Source organism: Colius striatus, chromosome 1 (genome assembly GCF_028858725.1).
Source record: "Colius striatus isolate bColStr4 chromosome 1, bColStr4.1.hap1, whole genome shotgun sequence".
Classification (NCBI taxonomy): domain Eukaryota; kingdom Metazoa; phylum Chordata; class Aves; order Coliiformes; family Coliidae; genus Colius; species Colius striatus.
In genome coordinates this window covers 160,066,692-160,085,639 of record NC_084759.1, presented here as the reverse complement: position 1 = coordinate 160,085,639, position 18,948 = coordinate 160,066,692, and the positions used below count along the sequence as shown (strand labels likewise).

Genomic DNA, 18,948 nt, shown 5'->3' with positions numbered 1-18,948 from the left:
ACTGTTTTGTTTTCTTTTCCTACTCAGAAAGCACAAGACTCCTTGACGTCTACCTCTTCCTATTCAATGATTTCCTGTTAATTACCAAAATTAAACGCAATAAAAAGGTAACGATGGATAGAGATACAAGTGTTTGCAGTTGTTGTTTTTTAGCTTGGTAAATATTTTGAATGTACTTTGGAAGATTGACCAAATGATAAAAATACAAGATAACTAATCAGCATAAAGGATGTGTGATACTTCCTGATGCTAATAGTAAACTGTAACGCTGATTAAAAGCTCTTCTTCTAGGCTTTGGTATGCTGTATGAATACTATAGCAGGCAGAATTTATGTTACAAGACCTCAGTATTTTCCTCCTGGTGTTCTGATGTGCTGGAGTCCTAAAGCTCAGAAAACTTTCTGTAAGAAGTTTTCTAATGCTCTTCTCATGACTCAGTCCAGTGACCTGAGAAATTTTTATCGCAGAGATATTAGAACTGTTGGAAAGAAGTAAAAAAAAAAAAAAGGAAGAAAACAGGGAAATGGTAAAATGGATGAAAGGCTGGCTTTTTTCCCCACTTCCAACACAGCCTGTTGTATGTTTCCTCTCTTTGCCTTGATTTCCCCTAGTTTAAAACAAAGATTCTTCCTAAATTTTTTGTCGATGAAAGATGTTACAGAGAGTTCTATAGATTATATCTGTATTTAGCTACCAAAAAAGGCACTGGATGACCTGAAATTCCTTAAGCTTCATTATAGGAGTATACGTAGCTAATTAAGTTTATGAAGATGTGATATAAGTCTAAATGGACCTGTGCTAAATCTTAAGAAGTTTGTGTCTGATTTAAAGACTTTTTGTTTTTGTCTTTTTAAAGAAGCCTTTGTAGGACATAGAGAAGACATACAGTGAGAGATGAGAATACAGCAGCATCCCATAGCAGGGAGTGGAACAAAGGGAGCAGAGATTCAAGGAGCCTAGTGCCCACAAGAAAGTCTCTTTGGGAGTTGCCCTGTGTATATGTGTTGGTGAACCTTCTGTGAGGGGCTGCAACTCACCTGGAGCCAAGAAATGTGGAAACACTACCCAGGAAAGGAGAAAAAGCCCTGCTATTAAAGGGAGGGAAAAGAGGAAAAAAAGATCTCTGAACACCTTAATCTGTTTTCTGCCTGTGGACATCTATTGTGTTTATGTTGTGGGGTTTTTTGTAGTACAAGGTATGACCTTGCAGGAGAACTCCAGGTACTGATGAGTTTTTCCGAGGTTCCTCAGGCAAACAAGCTGTCTCTTTGATAAAAGAACACACATAATTTAGGCCTGTTTAGTGTCTATACTTCATGAATATATGGCATACTACCAGCTAACTAACTTCATTTTCTATTCCCAGAAATACGGGTGCTCAGACACTGGCTTGATCCCTGTCTGTCCTTCCCTCACTCCTGAGCTGCAGTCTTTCATAAGAGATGGTGGGCTTTGCACAGTCCTAGACCAGCCCATCCCGCTGGACAGACTGATACTGAAAAATATTGACCCTATCCACATTACAGGTATGTGCCTACGTCTATTTGAACATCTTCATAAATACTACCTCAGTGCATCGCGTATGCAGCAGTGTAAGGATAAGATGCTGTTTGCCCACCCCCAGATGCCTGGAGTGCAAACCTCAGTGCTTCAGCTCTACAGCTCTAATCTTACCGTCAGGCATGACCTGCTAGCACAGGCATTACACTCCCTGTCTCCAGTAGTGACTTTTATGCACATGCCAGTGACTGTCAGATATTATCCATTCATCTCAAGACTCCAATGATTTCTTTCTCACAAACCAAGCATTTCTTTGCCCTGTCTCAGTGAGCTCTGTCAAACCCCAGGCCGCTTTCTCAAGTACATTTTTAATTCTGTAGTAGTTATGCAGCATTTTTTCATCTGTCCCACTGCCCAACACCCCAGCACGTTGCTCTGCAATGCTCCAGCACGTTGTCCCCACACATGTGCAGCAGTGAATCTCGAGGAGGCTGGAAAGGAGATTTACCTCCTGCTGCTGCTTCTACTCACCTCCTCAATAGTTATTGAGAGGATGAATATCATCCACCATATATTGATGCTGCCTTGCTCTCAGACATCCAAACACATTGTGAAGGGAAACTGCCCCAAACACATCTGCTGCTGTGTCCTTGGGTGAGGACGAGATGAGGACTGACCTCTGCAGAGAGTGACCAACCTTACTCTGCCAAAACAACATCCCTGGAGTCACCAAATCAGAGCTTGGGTGAGAAGCATGCAAGAAAAATCAGGCCTCCATGCAGGCTCTCACACACCTCAGTCTAACACTGCCCAGAACGCAGGGGTGCCTGAAAGAAAGAAGAGAAAGTCAAACCTCTGGGTTCCAGGACATGTCAGCCATACAACATCTTAAAGACTGAGAGGAAAAACTCACTGAGCTAGAGCATTCTGCAGGAAATCAACAGATATGGAAAATAATCCTAGAGCCTGTAAAATTCGTCATAACTCTGAAATATATTCACCCAGGGTAATTAGCATCCATCATCACTGCAGATAGGAAACAAAGGTTGGCAATACAAGGCAAATGACTAAAGATGAGAGAATGGGATGAACATAGAGAAGAACAACCTTTTCTTAAACATGCTCCAGGTATTGTCTGCCTGCCTGCCTAAGGAGTCTCCTTACCAACTCAGGAGAAAAGGAGCAAATGCAAGGGCTGCCTGCAGGGTAGAGGGAAGGGCAGCCCCGTGTTCCAGCCTGACGCCAGACTGGATGCAAGATCAATAGCTTCTGGGTGCTGGAGAGGACAGTGCAGCCAACCTCTGATTATGCACATAAAAGCCAAAAAAAAAAAGGGAATAAGGGTTTTGGATATTTTTTTTCTAAGCCAGCACTTCCTACATTCAGAGGTTTCTAACCTGGATCCTTCTTTCTGTCCCTGCAATCCAGCAGCAACCAACAGAACAAAGTGACCTGCAACCCAGCCCAGGCTCTGGCCAACCCATTGCCTGACTTCTGTCCCATGTATTCCTACCAGCTTTTATTACAGCTGTAGCTACAGCAGTATCTATTACTTACCTGCAGTCTTATAACACCTTGGAAGCTCCATCCTAATACAGGGCCCTTTGCAGTAAGGTATAATAAAAATAGTGAGAAAATATACTTTAGGGAGCTTGCAGTTCAGGTTTCCACCATTTTCTGTAAAACAACAAGCAAAACTTCCACTGCCAATTGAAAATGTCCCTTTGCAGGAAAAAAAAGAAAAGATTAAATATTGCCAGGAATGTGTGACCTTGGGGAATGCTGCCAAGTTATTTGCAGTCTCAAGGCAACTTTTACTACTGGTAGCAGCAAAAGATTAGTTATGTCCTCAGACAGGGCAGCATGTGACTTGTAGTGATCCATCATGCAATGAAACCCTCATTTCTGACCTAAAAAGTACTTTTGAATCCATTAGTTTGCTGAGGGTTGATCTCACTCGGAAAAGAAATTTAACTCAATAAAAAGATTTGGGGAAAAAAAAGTCAATATCACAGAAATACCCTTTTGGCAGGAGGCTGATAATTATGTGAGATAATTCTATCCTAAAGCCTGCCATGCATCAGCGGAGGTATAAGAGGTGTAATGGTGTGCTCATAACACTAGGAAGATACCTAAAGGGCAGAACTACCTCTGAAAGACAGAAATTTGTGCAAGAGATATAACTTTGCATGTGAGTGTAATAGTAGGAATCTATCTCTGAAGATAGTAAGCAACAACTTACTTTCTGATTAGGAAATTGCTTTCCTTTTAACTTTCTGCTCTGGATTTAATCTCTGCAATTTGCTTATTATCACTCCGCTAATAATGCATCACACTAAGTTTGAAGGAGCCAGACCCACTGATATATAGCTGTATCAAAGACTGGTAATCTTTGCAGCTGCAGAACTTCTTTCAGAGAACATTACTGAGAGCATTGCCCAGAAAAAAAATCCTTTTTAGGACTGCAAAGTTGTGTTTGTTGTTGACCACAGACAGATAGAAGGCATGATTTCTGAAATATACTCCCTCTGCTGCTATGAATTTCAACCGATTTGTTGCAGTAATTTAACCACTCTGTGCTCTACTTTACACTTCTATAACAGCAGAATTATAGGACATTTTATCTTTCAGAAACATTTTGAGGTCTGACTGTAAAGCACCTGGAACTTCTCTGACAAGAAGCAGCCCACAGCAGCAATATATTCTACACAGTACAAAGTTTCAGAGGAAAGTCTATGATGTAGATGAGGTTACCAAGAAGATATCAACTGTGGTAGACTAAAAAAAAAAATGCTGCCTTGTTTTGGCAGCTCAAGATCTGTGGTCTCCTCCAGGCTGCATGGGCTCGGGAGCAGGGCTGTGCTCAGGGCCATGGCTCAAAGGGAGACAATCCCACACCTCTCTCACCATCACTTCACTTACAGCAACATCAGCTCCAGTTGATAAAAAAGCAAAGCCACCAAAATGATCAGGAGACTGGAACATCTTTCTTATGAGGAAAGGTTGCAGGACCTGGGACTGTTCAGCTTAAAGAAGAGAAGGGACCTCATTAATACTTACTAAAAGGTGCATATCAAAAGGATGGGGCAGCATTTTGTTCTGTAGTGTCCAGTAACAGGACAAGGGGCAATGAAAAGAAGCTGGAACACAGAAAGTTCTACTTAAACACAAGCAAAAACTTTTTTACTGTGAGAGTGAGGGAGCCCTGGCACAGGCTGCCCAGGGAGGGTGTGGAGTCTCCTGCTCTGGAGGTTTTCAAAACCCACTTGGACGTGTTCCTGTGTGACCTGATCTAGGCAGATCTGCTTCTGCAGGGGGTGTAGACTTAGATAGTCCCTTCCAACCCCTGCCATTCTGTGATCCTGTGAATCAGGTGCATTGTAACAGGTTGCTGTGCCCCCCTTCCTGCTACAACCAGCCTGCCCAAGCACCCCCATTGCCTGCAACAGGATTTTGGCTACCTGAAGATGCTTCATTTCCTCTTCACCCAAGCTCGTTTCACAGTGGATCTAAGCCACCGCTTTACTCCAGACACGCACCATCGGTGCCGACCCGTCCTCTTGCAGAGAAACCTGCTACATGATGCCCAAAGCCATCTGCAGGACCCAAGAGATGCTGCTGCCACCAATTAACTTCTCCTGCAGAAGTTTGGCAGAAACCAGAGTACTGCAGGCAACATGCTTGTCCCTGCAAGATGTTGCTGGCGGCAGCAGATCAGGGCATCCCTGGCAGCAACACCAGCTCATGCACATGCCAAAGGGAGAACCCAAACCCACCACCTGCCCTGGTGCAGGCACTTCCCTGGGCAACAGCCATTGGACAGACCTGAGCGAAGTAAAACTAAAATGGGGCCTTTCTATTTAATTTTTTATATTTGTTTCTTCTTTAACCTCAGTTACGATTTAGTCCACTTTGAATGGATATTTGTCTTAATGATCCTCAGCTAGACTCAACAGCACCTTAGTTGCACAATGATAGAGTAATTCAAAATAAAACAAATGCAAGCAGAATTAACTTTCGGAGATAAAACAAAGTTTCCTGCACAACAAAAAAACAAACCTGATTATCAGGATGCACTGATGTACTGTGAATCAGAAAAGATGATTACATATATTTGTCTGACCATGATTAAAAAACCATGTGATACAAAATTGGACTGGCAGCTGCATGAGGGAATTAATATCACATCTTTATATTTTTCCACAGTCTTCAGCCTGCGAAACGCCTTCCTAATACAGCATGAAAATAGGTACCGTCAGTGCATAGCAGTCTTCTTGCTACAAGCTCAGACAGAGACTGCCAAGGTAAGTAGCACACTTTTCTTTTCCTTCTCTTTCTCTAAAGAAGAATCGCAGCCCACAAAGGTGATAGTGTGATAAAAAGAATCTGTTACAGTTGTGACACTAGACCAAAATCAAAACAAAACAAAATTACACCCCAGTGCTAGGGCTCACATATTTGTTGCAGAGTTTTTGCTGTTGAGCAAGTATCAGTTGTATATCAAGGGCAATAGAAAGCCAAATTCTTGTTGAAAAACATTGTTGTTTCCCATTGCTAAAAATACCTACAGTTTCTTATGTCCCAGATGACGGTCAGCCCTTCCAGAGAGGACAACACCAAAACAACCACCCCCACCAATTCAGATGCTGTAGTACCCAGAGCACAAAACTGTATCATGCTTATCTATGCACAACGCACATCTTGCAGTTTCTGATTGAACAGATGGTATGACTAATCCCAATGTTACATAAAGCTACCCCTAATTTTCACACTACACCACATTTCTAGTAACGGCGCTGTACATAACATCTGAAAGTGTGGTAGGCACTTCACAAGAAGTATTATTTTTCTCTTGTAAGTTGAATTTTACTCTAAAAAACCTAATGCACAGAACTTTGACTACCACTGATACTAATTCTTAAAAGCAAATTGCAGTAGATTGACTTTTTCAGGAAAAAGCAAGGAGTGAATTTTGCATTTCCAAGGCATTGGTTGGTACTTGGAATAGGTATCTACTGTAGGTTACTACACAAGAAGTCATTACCTTCTCCAGTTACTGATGTACTACCTTTCCCTCTCAAAGCTGCCTTCACACCAGGTGGCCACCATCTTCTCAATTTATCCCAAGTCCATTTTACCAGAGGAGAAAACCCTGCAGTAAAAGGTTCTTCAATTAGATGTGGTGGCAACCAATTGAATGTGGTACACTGTTGATTTTGGTGCTCTAAGCCCTAGGAAAGGTAGATTTTCCAGCACCAGCTGAATGAACTACTTTATTTCAGGTCCTACGAAGCCCAACCTCAGCACAATCAGTTTAACTGATGTGATTCTGCCAGGCAGAAAGGAAGATAGTCTGGATAAGACTGATACTGGTGAGGGCCACCAGATCAGGGCCTCGAGTGAGCTAAGCTATATCAAAAAGGAGACGGCAAACTGAATGAAGCCATACATGTCATATTCCTGTTGACCTGTCCCAAGCAGAGAGCTGTTATGTTGTGAGCTGCCTCCTACATCTTCTGATTTTGGTGAAGTGTCTGCCTTGGCTCCTGGCTCCCTTGCGAGGCCCTGGCTCACCCTGCCCACCTGCCTCTCACTGCCACACTGCACGGGCGGGTGCACACAATGCATTGAATGTAGATGTAGCAAATCCTGTGACCCACGTACTGAGCAGGCACTGAAAACATAGACTTGAAATACACTGCTGTTGCTCATCCTGCCCATACCACTGTCTTGCCCTCTCTTGCCTAAGCCTTGAAAAGCTCAACAGTTTCAATCCTGCTCCTCATGGGTCCACTAACACCTGGCAAACCCCTGTGTAACCACCACCTGCACATCAGGCCCTTCACCACCAGCTCCAGAGGAGCCAGAGCAACCACCCCATGCCAAGGCCAGGCTCTGTGCTCTGCCAGGCACACACAGCTTGCACGTGCAGACTCTTCTCACATCCCCTCTGGGACTTCTTAGACCTGTACGTAACCTAGTTTCTCTCCCCAGCTTTCTATTTGTCAAAGCAATGGTTTTAAACACATTCAGGATGCAAACATGCAGAGCAAACCACCAGATGGGTCACTAACAAAACTATGAATCCCAGGGCAGCAAGAGGTAGAACAGATTGTCCCCTCTCCTGCCTTTCTACTCTGCATCAGAGCTCGCTGTCTCCAATACTGATCACAGCAGGGAAGGCAGCTCATTGCTAGGCAAAATAAAAACACTGGGGTAGGAGAAGCAGCTAAATCTTAGGCTCCTGTTGCTGCAAACTGATCTGTAATGTCTAATCATCACAATTCAGAGACAACTCAGCTTTTACACCTCAGACTGTCTGGACTAGCACAGAAAGAAGGAAGCTACATATTTTAAGCCCACCTTTCCAGTCATCACTGCCTGTCCTTATACCTTGATGACAGTGGATGTAGAAGTGAACGCTGTCAGTGTGATGCTAGAAACTGAAATTCATGTGGCAGCACATGACAGATCTCAGAGTGGGACAGCCCTTGTGATGCTGATAGCTGTCTTAATCAGAGAAACAGGGAGCCCAAACTGCAGGAACAGCGTTAAATGAATAAATATTGCACACAGACAAAAAAATCCACAAGTGAAATAGCCTGCAGTAAACTTCACCATTTCAGGCCAACAGAGCACCGAAATCCTGTTTTCCAAACAAAAAGGAAACTCTCACTGGAAATCCCTGGCCCCAGACACAGGCTCCAGTGGCGTATAGTGGCCTGAGCCACTGAGAGTCTGAGAATCTCAGTCTGACTGGACTGAGAGTCTTGGTTCTGGGATAATTCATTCAAGTTACTTCAGGATCATGAGCATGAAGAAACACTAAATAAAACTAAAGGCTCTAAGGGTTTATGTATCTGAATTAATGGAACATTTTTAGATTCTCTTAGTTTACAAATTCCTTTTCGTGTTGCAGAAAACGTGGATGTTGCAGATAGAAACGGCAATCTCCAACTACACCACACAACATGAAACCAAGCAAAGCACCAAGTCCTGCTTCCCAGATGAATCCTCTGAAATTTCATAATGTCAGCACTGCAACCACAGAACCAGTGGAAGACCACTGTGGTGATAACACAGTTACCTCTTCCAGTATGTCTTAAGGTTCCAAAGCTAACAGATTGACTTGACTAGACACAGCAAGGAGTTTTGGACATGTGATGTAAGGAAAAAAAAGGAGATGGAAATTGAGCCACACAATAAATGTATCACTCTTAGATGCTCCTTTACTTCAGTTAGGAAACCACTCTTGCCATCCAGGGAAGGTTTAATACAGCTTGTAATTTCCTAGAAAGCAGGATGGGGGGGGGGGAAAGCTCTATGTTGATGAGGAGAGCTCAGTCCCTGGAGAAGTCTTGAAGGGTTATTCTGGGATCATTCAAAGTGTATTATTAAATTTAATTAAATAAAAATTGTGTAGCCATATCTCCCAACAGTTAAGTCTCTCCACCTACAAAATATAGTATCACAAGATGTCTTTTGCATTAACATTGAGCTCGTGGAGGTAGATCAGTAAAAACCTATATTGTGTTGACTGCCCATTAATTTTGCAAATGCTGTTATTTAAGTTTTGTTGGAAAAGGTCACAATTACATATAACATCCAGATGAACTACAGATGCTACAGAACATATAGAAAAGAAGAATAGTGCAACAATGTGCTGCTTTACTGGGACAAAGCTCCCACAGATGGGGCCAATGCTGAAGAAGGCAGAAGTGCCACCCTGGCTGCTTGCGTTGTTCACAGGGACCTCAGCATTCACCTCTACTCTGTTATCAACTTAGCCATGAGTTCAAGCATTGCCCCCTGACCCCACTCCCCTGCAACTCCTCTCCATGAGGATGTGGTGGTACATTTTACTCACTTGAATTTCACCAGTACATGAAAGCTATGGTCTAGAGTCTGCACATACATACTTACTTACCTGGCATCTTCCAGACACAGCAAACGTTGCTGCAGTACACATTCCTGCTCTTCTCCCTGTGCCTCGAATGGGCAAGGTATTGTCACAGCTTCCCGGCAAAGGAACAGCCACTCAGGCTCATTGCTCAGGTGAATGGTAAGGCAGGAGAGCAGAACAGAATGGAGACAGTAGATCTGCTCCAGGACACCATCCCAGTTGCAACCACTTAGCCACAACTTGGCTTACACAGCTGTGCTCAGTCTCACCAATCCCAACCTCTGCTGCACCCTTGCACCCTACATCAGGCCCTTCCACCTCTGGTGTCTCACCAGATCCTCATGGTATCCTGAAGCTAATGCTGATAGGACAGAAAGATATTTTCAGCCCAGAGAAGTCACACCTGACAGACCAAGTTCTGTGCCTGGTGCACTGGCAGAAGTGAGTGGGTATTTTGCACCTCTTTGCCAAACTGACATTAAGCCAGGTCTGCTCAGTTTACCAGACAACAAAGTAGTCCCAGAGATTCAGCATTTCCTGGAGGCCAGCACATCTCCAAGGAATACACCCCAGGGAAAGAAAGTATTCACCTGCAGGCTGTCTTCAGGGAGATAAAAGCTCAACAGTCTGTTCTGTGGTCTGGAGAAAAAGATGCCCCAGAAAGCATTTGAGGTAGAAATTAACTTCACAATTCAAATTGCCTTTCAAAGGGGACCTATTCTGTCCATCGTCCTCTACTGTCTATACCGATCCCCTACGAAGATCTGCTTCAATAGTTCAATACAGTTTTTTGTGAATGCTCCCACAATTCAACCACAGCTTTGTCACGGGACTGATCCCACATGTATTAATCAGCTTCACTCTGCAACACAGCTCCACCCTGAAAGGCTTCCACCTGACAAGCAAGCCCTTCATTAGGCTAAAGATCTAAAACAAGTGCTTCTTCCCAGTCTTCCAGTTCTCGTAGTTGTATTGAAAGTGATGTCTGAACACAGCTAGTGGCAGAAGGACTACAACTGAATGCAGGATATCCAGCAGCCTCATGCAGTTTTTGGGAATGGAAAAATGACTCTGAATTTAATCTGTGAAAAAACAGATTTGAAAAGCAGTCATGACCCCTGCCTCCTCAGGACCACGAAACAATGCTTTTGTTGCAGTTCCCCACAAGTCTAAGAAACTGAGGTGTTTAGTTCATTCTTAGATGTGTGGCTTCCCAAAAGTGCATTTGTTAAATGATATATCTCCCATTTCAAAGCTGCTTTGCTGTCTGAAATGGGACAAGGCAGTTTTAAATGACACGACTGGTCTATTAGAAATGTCCAGTTTTTTGTTTTTATTGTCATTAATCATTCCTTTAACAGGTTAGAAAACAAAAGTGACATTTCAATAACATTTCATCATAGTTCACACAGAAGGGGTTGATGTGTGGTGTCGTCTTCTCGTCTAAATCCACCGTCGCCTTCCAAATCGCAGAGTTCAGGAATTACAGTGCACGCCAGACTAAATTCTGTCACGATGTAAGGCACAACTACATGATCACAAGTAGTAAACACAAACACTGGAAGAAGAACTTAAAGAGAATCGAACTTTCAATTAAAGAGAAACAAAACCCAAACACACTCATGCAAAAGAATCTATCTACACTGATCCAGTTTAAAAAGAAGTGCAGTACTCTGTAGGTGAAACTGCAACGTAAGGCTATTATAATACATTACCTCTAAATAGTGGGTAAGAACTTTTTTCCATTTATATTTTATACAATTATACAGGAATTAAGCTGCATGAGCAATATTCACATCTGCAACAATAAACTCATTGAAACTCAGAAACAAGGCAAACAAGACGATGTAATTTGTGGCACGCGTCCATTACAGAACACCATTCAACGAGGTCATACACCTCCAGTACCGAAGGAGAAACAAAAGACTAAATTAATGGTACAGTTGGTGAATGAGGCTCTCTATGGCCAAACAGCAAAGCTGCACACAAAATCATTTTTACTCAGCAGACTGATTGTGAAAGCTTGTGGTTATGATTTATTTCCTGTCCAGCAGCTGAAGTTCGCAAGACTGAAAGTACGGAAGTTAAAGTAATAGAAGAGAGCTTACAATAACTTGAAACTATTGGATGCTTTCAAACGTATGAAAAGAAGAACAACCCAAACAATTCTGAAAGTTCTTCCTTTTTGGTGATAACCTTTTGCAATTTTGGCATTCACTAGAACTCTTACACAACATGACAGTGAGCAAACCCTACTGAACTTACCTAACGTTTGAATTTCACACTGAGAGGTAGTTTAAATGAAACCTTATCTAACGGCATCAAACGGTGGGGTTCGATGATGAGGCTTTTTGCCTTTTTTTTTTTTCTTCTTTTCTTACAAAAGTGACAAATCCTATACAAGCAGCATTTTGGACACATTACTATAAAAAGTTCTGGTATTTGCTAACGCAGCGAGGCATTCTTTCAAATATCTCTTTTACGCCAGGAATCGAGCTTTAGCGTGATGCAACAGGGTACTTTGCCATAAAGCCAACAGCAGGAGCCTGGACCTGCCAGCACTGGCCTGTTGACATATAACAACAAACGCTCCTTCCCGGCCCTCTTTACCCAATAAGGGCAGGAAATACAGATGAATTTGGTTTTGGTTTAGGTCACAGAGGGAGGAAAAAATGGAAACCACGCCTACCAGGCTTCTGCTTTCATAGTAAAGTTGCTCCAAAAGGGTTAGCAGGGCTTCAGTAATGTTCAGATGAGCAGATACTCCTCTATCTGCTGCACACTGAGTGCACAGTATGCGGTGAGCTACACACAAAAGGGAGTTTATTACATTAACTAGTACCTACCCTTTTCATTACTGTGATCTTAAGTGGCATCTAATGTTCTCTCTATAAAAATGCAAATCTCTTTATTCAGTGACCCTTAAAAAAAAAAAAAACAAACCAAAATTAGCCCCAAAACTGAGTTTCCATGATGGGACTTTACTACCCAGTTATTGCTGTTTTTGAAAACTACACCACTTAGTGCTTCTGGAGAGGATGTGGTAGGACAATATTTTTAAACTTATCCTGGAAGGGATGTTGAGGTTGAGACCTCAAAAAATTAAGAACTGGAAAACTAAGAAGACGCTAGAAAATACATAAAGTTCACGTTTCCCCATATTATAATGAAGCTCTACAAAGACAACACGTGCGTGACTACATGGTTTTTGTTGTTGCACGTGCTCTCAGATGACAATCCCATTTTTGGTACATAGGAATTCTGAGTGCAATTCTCTTTACACAGCAAGAGGCAAAATGCAGAACAGCGAAAAGTCCAGCTGAAGAGAAACCTTGGGTCCACTGATTACAGCTAACACATGCACTGCAAATTACACCGTTCTACTTACTGTGGATTATAATCCAGTTAGACAGCAAAAAGTGCATAGTGCAAATGACAGTATTGTTTCCTAATCCTCCAAGAATAACAGAGTGGGAGAGCTGGTACTTGGAGGACTGATTTCTCAGTTTCAACACACTCAAACCACCATATCGTTCCTTTTGGCACAGTTTATATTCAGTTTGAACTTAGGCTCCAGCAGTTTTTTATCTGCCACTGAGTACTGGTCATAAATTTTCTAAGTTTTGTAACAAGTATTTGTTCCCACTTCACGTTTAACTGACATTTAACAATCTCAAAAAGTACTGAGTTTTCCAGGTCCCTTCCTCAGGAATGTCACTTCTCTTACATCTAGCATGAGAGACTCAATTGTTCTTGCCAATTCAATACAAACACAGCAAGGCTACTTCATGCTTTTGCTCCAAAATCCGTTTTTGCTTCACCAAGAAAGCTTTTCCAGTGAGGATTCACAAATAACCGTCCCAAAACCAACAAAAACAGTTATTCATTGTTCTGGTGTACCTAGTGCTCCACGCTCCACAGCAGCTTGGTGGCTTGACACCTAACAAAAACAGAGGAGAAAACCCACACTGTACCCTACAGCCTTGGACTCTTGTGCCAGAGAGTGAAGCCAGCTGAAAAACAAGATCCTTCTAAAGTTCTTGCCTCTGTTGGAAGCTACAGTAGAAAATTCTTTTTGTCTCTTCATCTGCAGACAGAACTTTTCCTACTGTGACTCATTAATTTTATCCTTTTTGTTCAAACTTTGCAGATGGGGAAAGATTACTGGAGGGAAGGAATAGATGGGGAGAAGAAATAAATGACAGTGAAGCAGAACCAGTTAAGATCAAAAGCCTGCCACTGACCCCTGCAATGTTACCCGCCTCCAGAGGGGCTGCAGGAAGGAAGGATGAAATAGGTATTGCTGGCAAGGGGCCAGAGTAGCAAAAGCAGGATTTGGCATTTTGGAGGCAGTAACACAAGGGACTGTAGCTCAAGGGACTGGGAAGAGAGGTGACGTCTCTGGGAAGCTAAAGAACCTGTTCCCACCCTAAGCAAGACAATGCTTCACCCTTTTCCAGTTGCCACCGTTGTTTGGCTCAACCCACCTAACTGCTGGTCTCTCATGTGCTACTGCCCTAGCAATTCTGAACGTGGACCGAGTGTCCTACAGAGGGGACAACTTCAGGAACAAACACCACACTTCACTGTACCATTTCTAATGTCACAATGATAGCATTTAATCAAAGGCAACTTGAGGATCCCACACACCTACTGGTTTGAGCACTGCTTTTACCATTATTTCCACTTTTTGTTCTATAATGGCATCTCCTCAGTGAATCAATCTAGTTCTTGCTAGAGGCCATTACCACACATCATCCAGTTCCAAGGCTCTAGTCCCTTCTGTCGTTTTCTTAGTTTTTCCTTCCGTTCCTCCGTTTGTAGTCTGAAAAATCAGTGCATTAAACTATTTTCTCTGGAATCCTTTAAGTCGGTGTGGTGAAAGTTACCAGGTTTTTTACTAGGTTTTCTATTATTTATATTTCAAAGCAGTGCAACAAAAACCCCACATTCCTACTGAAACATGCCTATTAAAACAACCAGACTCTGCAAGCAGATTTATAAATACAAAGCTTTTCACCTTCCAGTTTCCCTTACTTTGTATGTCATAGGTCATTTTACTGAGCTTGAGCACAACTACCAAGTTCTCAGAGGCAGAGAGCATTATAAGGCCTATTATACCATCAACTTGTCAACAAACACAGACCAGCAGCAAGAACCGTAAGCCCAAAAGAGCGAGTGTTAAGGTTTATCAATGGAGTCATAAATTCACTCTGAAAAGCTGCAGAAATCCTGACCTATTGCTGCAGACTGAAATCTCAAGCATGAAAGCTTCTATTCCACAACTGTTCCTCCAGATTTTAACAATTCCTCTTTCTACAAATGTTTATTTGAAACACCTTTCTATCCCCTTTAAAAGCTGGTCAAAAGGGTCAGCAAAAGCAGCCTTCAGAAATCAAGCTGGTTTTGCCCTCAAAGTTGAGGAGCTCCAGGCCAAGGTCTGATCTGAGGTCATATTGCTTCAGCAGCCAGCTGAATGAGGTGACTCCACTGGTCTTCACACAAAGGTACAGAAAATGGCTGAATTAAAACAACCCTACCAGAGCTTCTACTACTTCCTCTTCACTACAAAGCTTTCTCCTCAGCTTTCACGTGTTCCCAGTCAAAAGCAAAACACTTGAGCACAAGCAAGTCTTTTAACCTTTTTCCTAGCTCCCCTTGAAAGGGTTCCACCTTCCTTTGCCTCATGCATTTTGTCTTTGTGCAGTCACAGGAAGCTTCTCTCGTGTCTCCCGGAATCCCTTCTGCTCCCCACAGACATCGTTCACCCGCAGAGCAGCACGAGGCTCTGTGTGTTACCCAGCAGGGCAGAGCTGAGGCATCGAGGCTGAAGCACGACTGTCATGTCTTTATTTTTCCCACATCCCTGAAGTCACACGTCAGACATAGGAAAGGCTCCAACATAAAGTCTTTGGATTCTCTCAATAAATACATAAGTAGAAAATAAACTCCCAGAGGCAGAGATTCTGTTCCTATTTTCTATTCAAAGCATTCTTAAGCCAAACAGTTACACTGATGAGGAGAAACTGTGAATCCAGAGGCTCTGTTCATATGGAAAAATTGCAGCAACTGTTTCTTCTGAGCAAGCCGCTCTCAAATTTGAACCAGAAAAGAAGGTCAGTAATTTCACATGCACCACAGTCATATCACAAACCCCTTTACAGCAAGGAGGATCAGTTACATAATCCATCTGGCTTTTGGGAAACAAGAATTTCATTTCAAGAAAATTAATTCAGGAAGACTCCTTGAGGCTGCAAATTCAGAATCAGGCAGGTAAAGTAAGAAGGGATATGAAACATATAGATAACTACTTCCAGATATGAGAGATTAAGAAGCTTTTTCATTTGAGAGTTAATCAGGACTAGACATTTTTCATAGAGGATATTCTTCTTCATTCATACTGTCAATAGATAAAAGCACACAAGTCTGCCTAAAGATGGCTAAGCTTCCATCATTGTGACAGAATTCAATTCCTTACCTCAGGCAAGAAAGAGAGGCATTCAGGACACCGTCCTTCTCTCTGAGGCAAAATTTCATAAGACACGGAAGTTTTGGGGTGTGGGGAATTTATTATGGTATTTAAGAGAAAGAGTCCTTAAATAAGGCATCAGCCCAAACGATAAGAAAGAAACTTTGCAATTTTGAAATGCATGATACAAAGGGAAGAAAAGTTACAGATAGGTAGGCAAGAACCAACAGTCATAAACAAAATCAGAACAAAAAGAGTTTGGAGCCTACATGAACTCTACAAGAAACCTCTGCTGCAAGTACAGAAAAGAAAATATGAAGACATATATATTGGCCTCTTATTTAGAGCTGTTCGGCTTACAACTAAGCCAGTAGTAGGAGATTCACACCACCACATTAAGCACACTAAATCATGTAACTAACTAACTTTTAAGACCTCCCAGTAACGGGGATCAGATGGAGCAATGGAAAACTGAGGTTTGTTAGGTGTAGCAAGAGTTCAGCTTCTTCCACCAAAAGCTGAGGGGAGGGACAGAAGAAAAGGTCAGATAAACTGCAGCAGTCTCAAAAAAGACTTTTTCTTGGTAAGATATCTAGCATGGAAGGTCTGGATGTCCCCTTAGAATCTCAAGGACCTCTCAGGGCTTCCAGGCTACGGACACAGGGAGACGTGTGCTACAGGCTACTAGCAGTATTGTTTGTTTGCTTTTTAAAACCCATATATAAGAGTTTCTGGAATATTAAAATCACTAAATATGTAAAAGTGAAATCAATCAAAACAGGATAAAATACTGTAACGTATTGTGGAGTATTCCTACAATGCCATTTAAAGGTGGTCTCATCATTTGTTCACACACACACACACACAAACTATGCAATACAGAATGTGTAAAGATGTTCCAGTATCCAAGCCCTGTAGCTGAGTAAGGACTCAGGTGCTGATACTATAGGTTCTAAGTAGGCAAATAAAATCAAGTTGGAGCTGAGTCCAGCCATTACCCTCCCTGTGGAGTTTGAACTTTAGAGGGAAAAAAGTCCAAGAATCAGAGAGACAGAAAGAAAACAAAATCACAAAGGGTTATAAAGAACATCAGTTATGCAATTAAATGCCACAATTAGTTATGCTTTTACAGCAACATTTGATACATAAAATCCTCACAAGTTTTTGCATCTTCATTTTTCTTTGAAGGAAACAAGAATAAACTGCAATCTCACATAAACGCCGTTTCTCTTGAACAAAAAAATAAAAGATAAAAAAATACATTGTTACTCCTTTGTTTAAACTTTATTTACAAATAACTGGGTATTTCTAATCTAGACATAGAAGCTCTTTCCAGGATAAATGGCAATAAGCTATGGATGATCTGAGCCCATGTCTCACAAAAAAATACAATAGTTTTACTTGGTATCAATAAACATTTTAAAATATACTAAATTTTGCCAAGTGTTACAATCATTGTCCAAACTGAATAGTAGTCTGAGTGCTGAATGAAGTGCATCCACAGAAATGATAAATTTTAGTGTAACATGGTTTTGTCACTCACAACAGCCAGTTATCCTTGCAAGTCATTAAAGCAAGTATCACAGACTCGGACAGGCTTCTTAGAAGAGGGAGTTAAGGCATTCTTTGCTGAGCACTCGGCACAGAAGATATTTCCACACTGTCTACAGTGATGCTGTGAAAGAGAAGAAACATACATGCTGAACAACAAAGACAGGATCACTTGTCATGTCAAGTCAGCTCTCAGTTTTGAGAACCTAGTTGGAATTTTTAAATAGTAGTTACCCAGTACATAGCAGTAAAATCCTTCTAAAGTGTGTAGGAATAAAATATTCAGAAGCACCTCACTGAGACAGGAGACTGTATCAGTTTTGGAAATGAACTGGTTGAAGTTCATTTAAGTTTATCCTCCTCTTGAACATGTTCTGGTCACATAAAACATGCATCTTACATGTAACTACCTGCTTATACATTGAAAAGTATCCTTGAAGCGAGGGACCCAGTAGTCTTTGTTCAAAGACTACCCAAAGAACATCACCAAAATAATGCAAAACAGGGAGTCATCTCAGACCAAGTCAGGAAGCACTGCAAAATGAATCTCATGAATATCCCTCATCTGCTTCGCTGCCAAGTCCCTTGTTGGAGGGATGGTAATCTCTGGTGGAAGGGCAGATGCTGCCAACATAGGGATGCTAACATCTTAACTGACCACAGCTGTTTTTACAAAGAAGGTCTGACTACAGCCCTAAAATACATCCAGTTGTTTCATCTGTTCACTGTCTAATTAGTTTTTAGAAATGCATAGCCACAAAGCACCAGATCATGCTTGTGCCTCATATTTTCACAGATATCTATTTTGAATAAATTTACATTCCTTTTATCCTTGCAAATCCAGTTCAGACTGGTTATAAACAAGCTTACTGTAAAGACCTTTACAACAGAGGCATTTTGCTTGCTAGCTATGGGGATTTTAACACAGTTTTTAAACTGATGCTGTTAATATGGCAAAAGAACCAGGAATAAAGTAAGCTCAAAGCTTTATTTTTAATAAGCAATAACTGTATTCTGAAAGCTCTTGAGTATCACAGCACTACGAAGGCCGTTTTCTTAAGTTTGTGTCCCATCTAAGAGTTTGAAAACAACAGAAGAACAAAATCCCCACACATACAGTAAAACACACTTACCCTTCTCACTGTCACCGAAAAGCCTTTTCCACAGGCCATACAGTTCTGTACCTCATTGTCTTCTGCCCATTTCCTATTGAGAGCTTGGGTGTGTTTGATCTACATAAAAGATATGAAAAAAGCAGAACGCATGTCTAATTCCTACTAATTTCCCTTATTTTCACTGCATGCCCTACCCAGCGCAGTATAAAAGCACCAATTCTGCCATCATACTAAGATCTTTTTTCTATGGTATCTAGCAACAGGATAAGGGATAATGGGATGAAGCTGGAACACAAAAAGTTCCATTTAAATATAAGAAAAAACTATTTCACTGTTCAGGTGAGGGAGCCCTGGCACAGGCTGTCCAGAGGGGTTGTGGAGTCTCCTTCCTTGGAGGTCTTCAAGACCCG

At 41.8% G+C, this 18,948-nt stretch overlaps 2 protein-coding genes across 16 annotated transcripts in view; one reads left to right on the top strand and one right to left on the bottom strand.

The window, feature by feature from the left end:
• PLEKHG7 (pleckstrin homology and RhoGEF domain containing G7) overlaps positions 1–8,983 on the top strand; it is a 34,063-nt gene extending 25,080 nt beyond the window's left edge. For 2 of the 12 annotated variants that reach the window (XM_062015722.1, XM_062015741.1), the window contains 4 exons: positions 1–107; positions 1,367–1,526; positions 5,707–5,804; positions 8,420–8,982. In XM_062015722.1, coding sequence (XP_061871706.1) covers positions 1–107; positions 1,367–1,526; positions 5,707–5,804; positions 8,420–8,530 — 476 coding nt within the window. In that variant the 3' untranslated portion in view covers positions 8,531–8,982. Of the gene's footprint in view, positions 108–856; positions 1,527–5,706; positions 5,805–8,419 lie in introns of those variants that run through there. The other 10 variants (XM_062015731.1, XM_062015758.1, XM_062015765.1 and 7 more) reach the window with 8 other exon arrangements.
• Positions 8,984–10,729: 1,746 nt separating this feature from the next.
• Positions 10,730–18,948, bottom strand: part of EEA1 (early endosome antigen 1) — a 78,730-nt gene continuing 70,511 nt past the window's right edge. For all 4 annotated transcript variants that reach the window (XM_062015685.1, XM_062015706.1, XM_062015695.1 and 1 more), the window contains 2 exons: positions 18,557–18,655; positions 10,730–17,547 (listed from right to left, as the gene is read on the bottom strand). In XM_062015685.1, the coding sequence (XP_061871669.1) occupies positions 17,425–17,547; positions 18,557–18,655 (222 nt within the window). In that variant the 3' untranslated portion in view covers positions 10,730–17,424. The remainder of the gene's footprint in view (positions 17,548–18,556; positions 18,656–18,948) is intronic.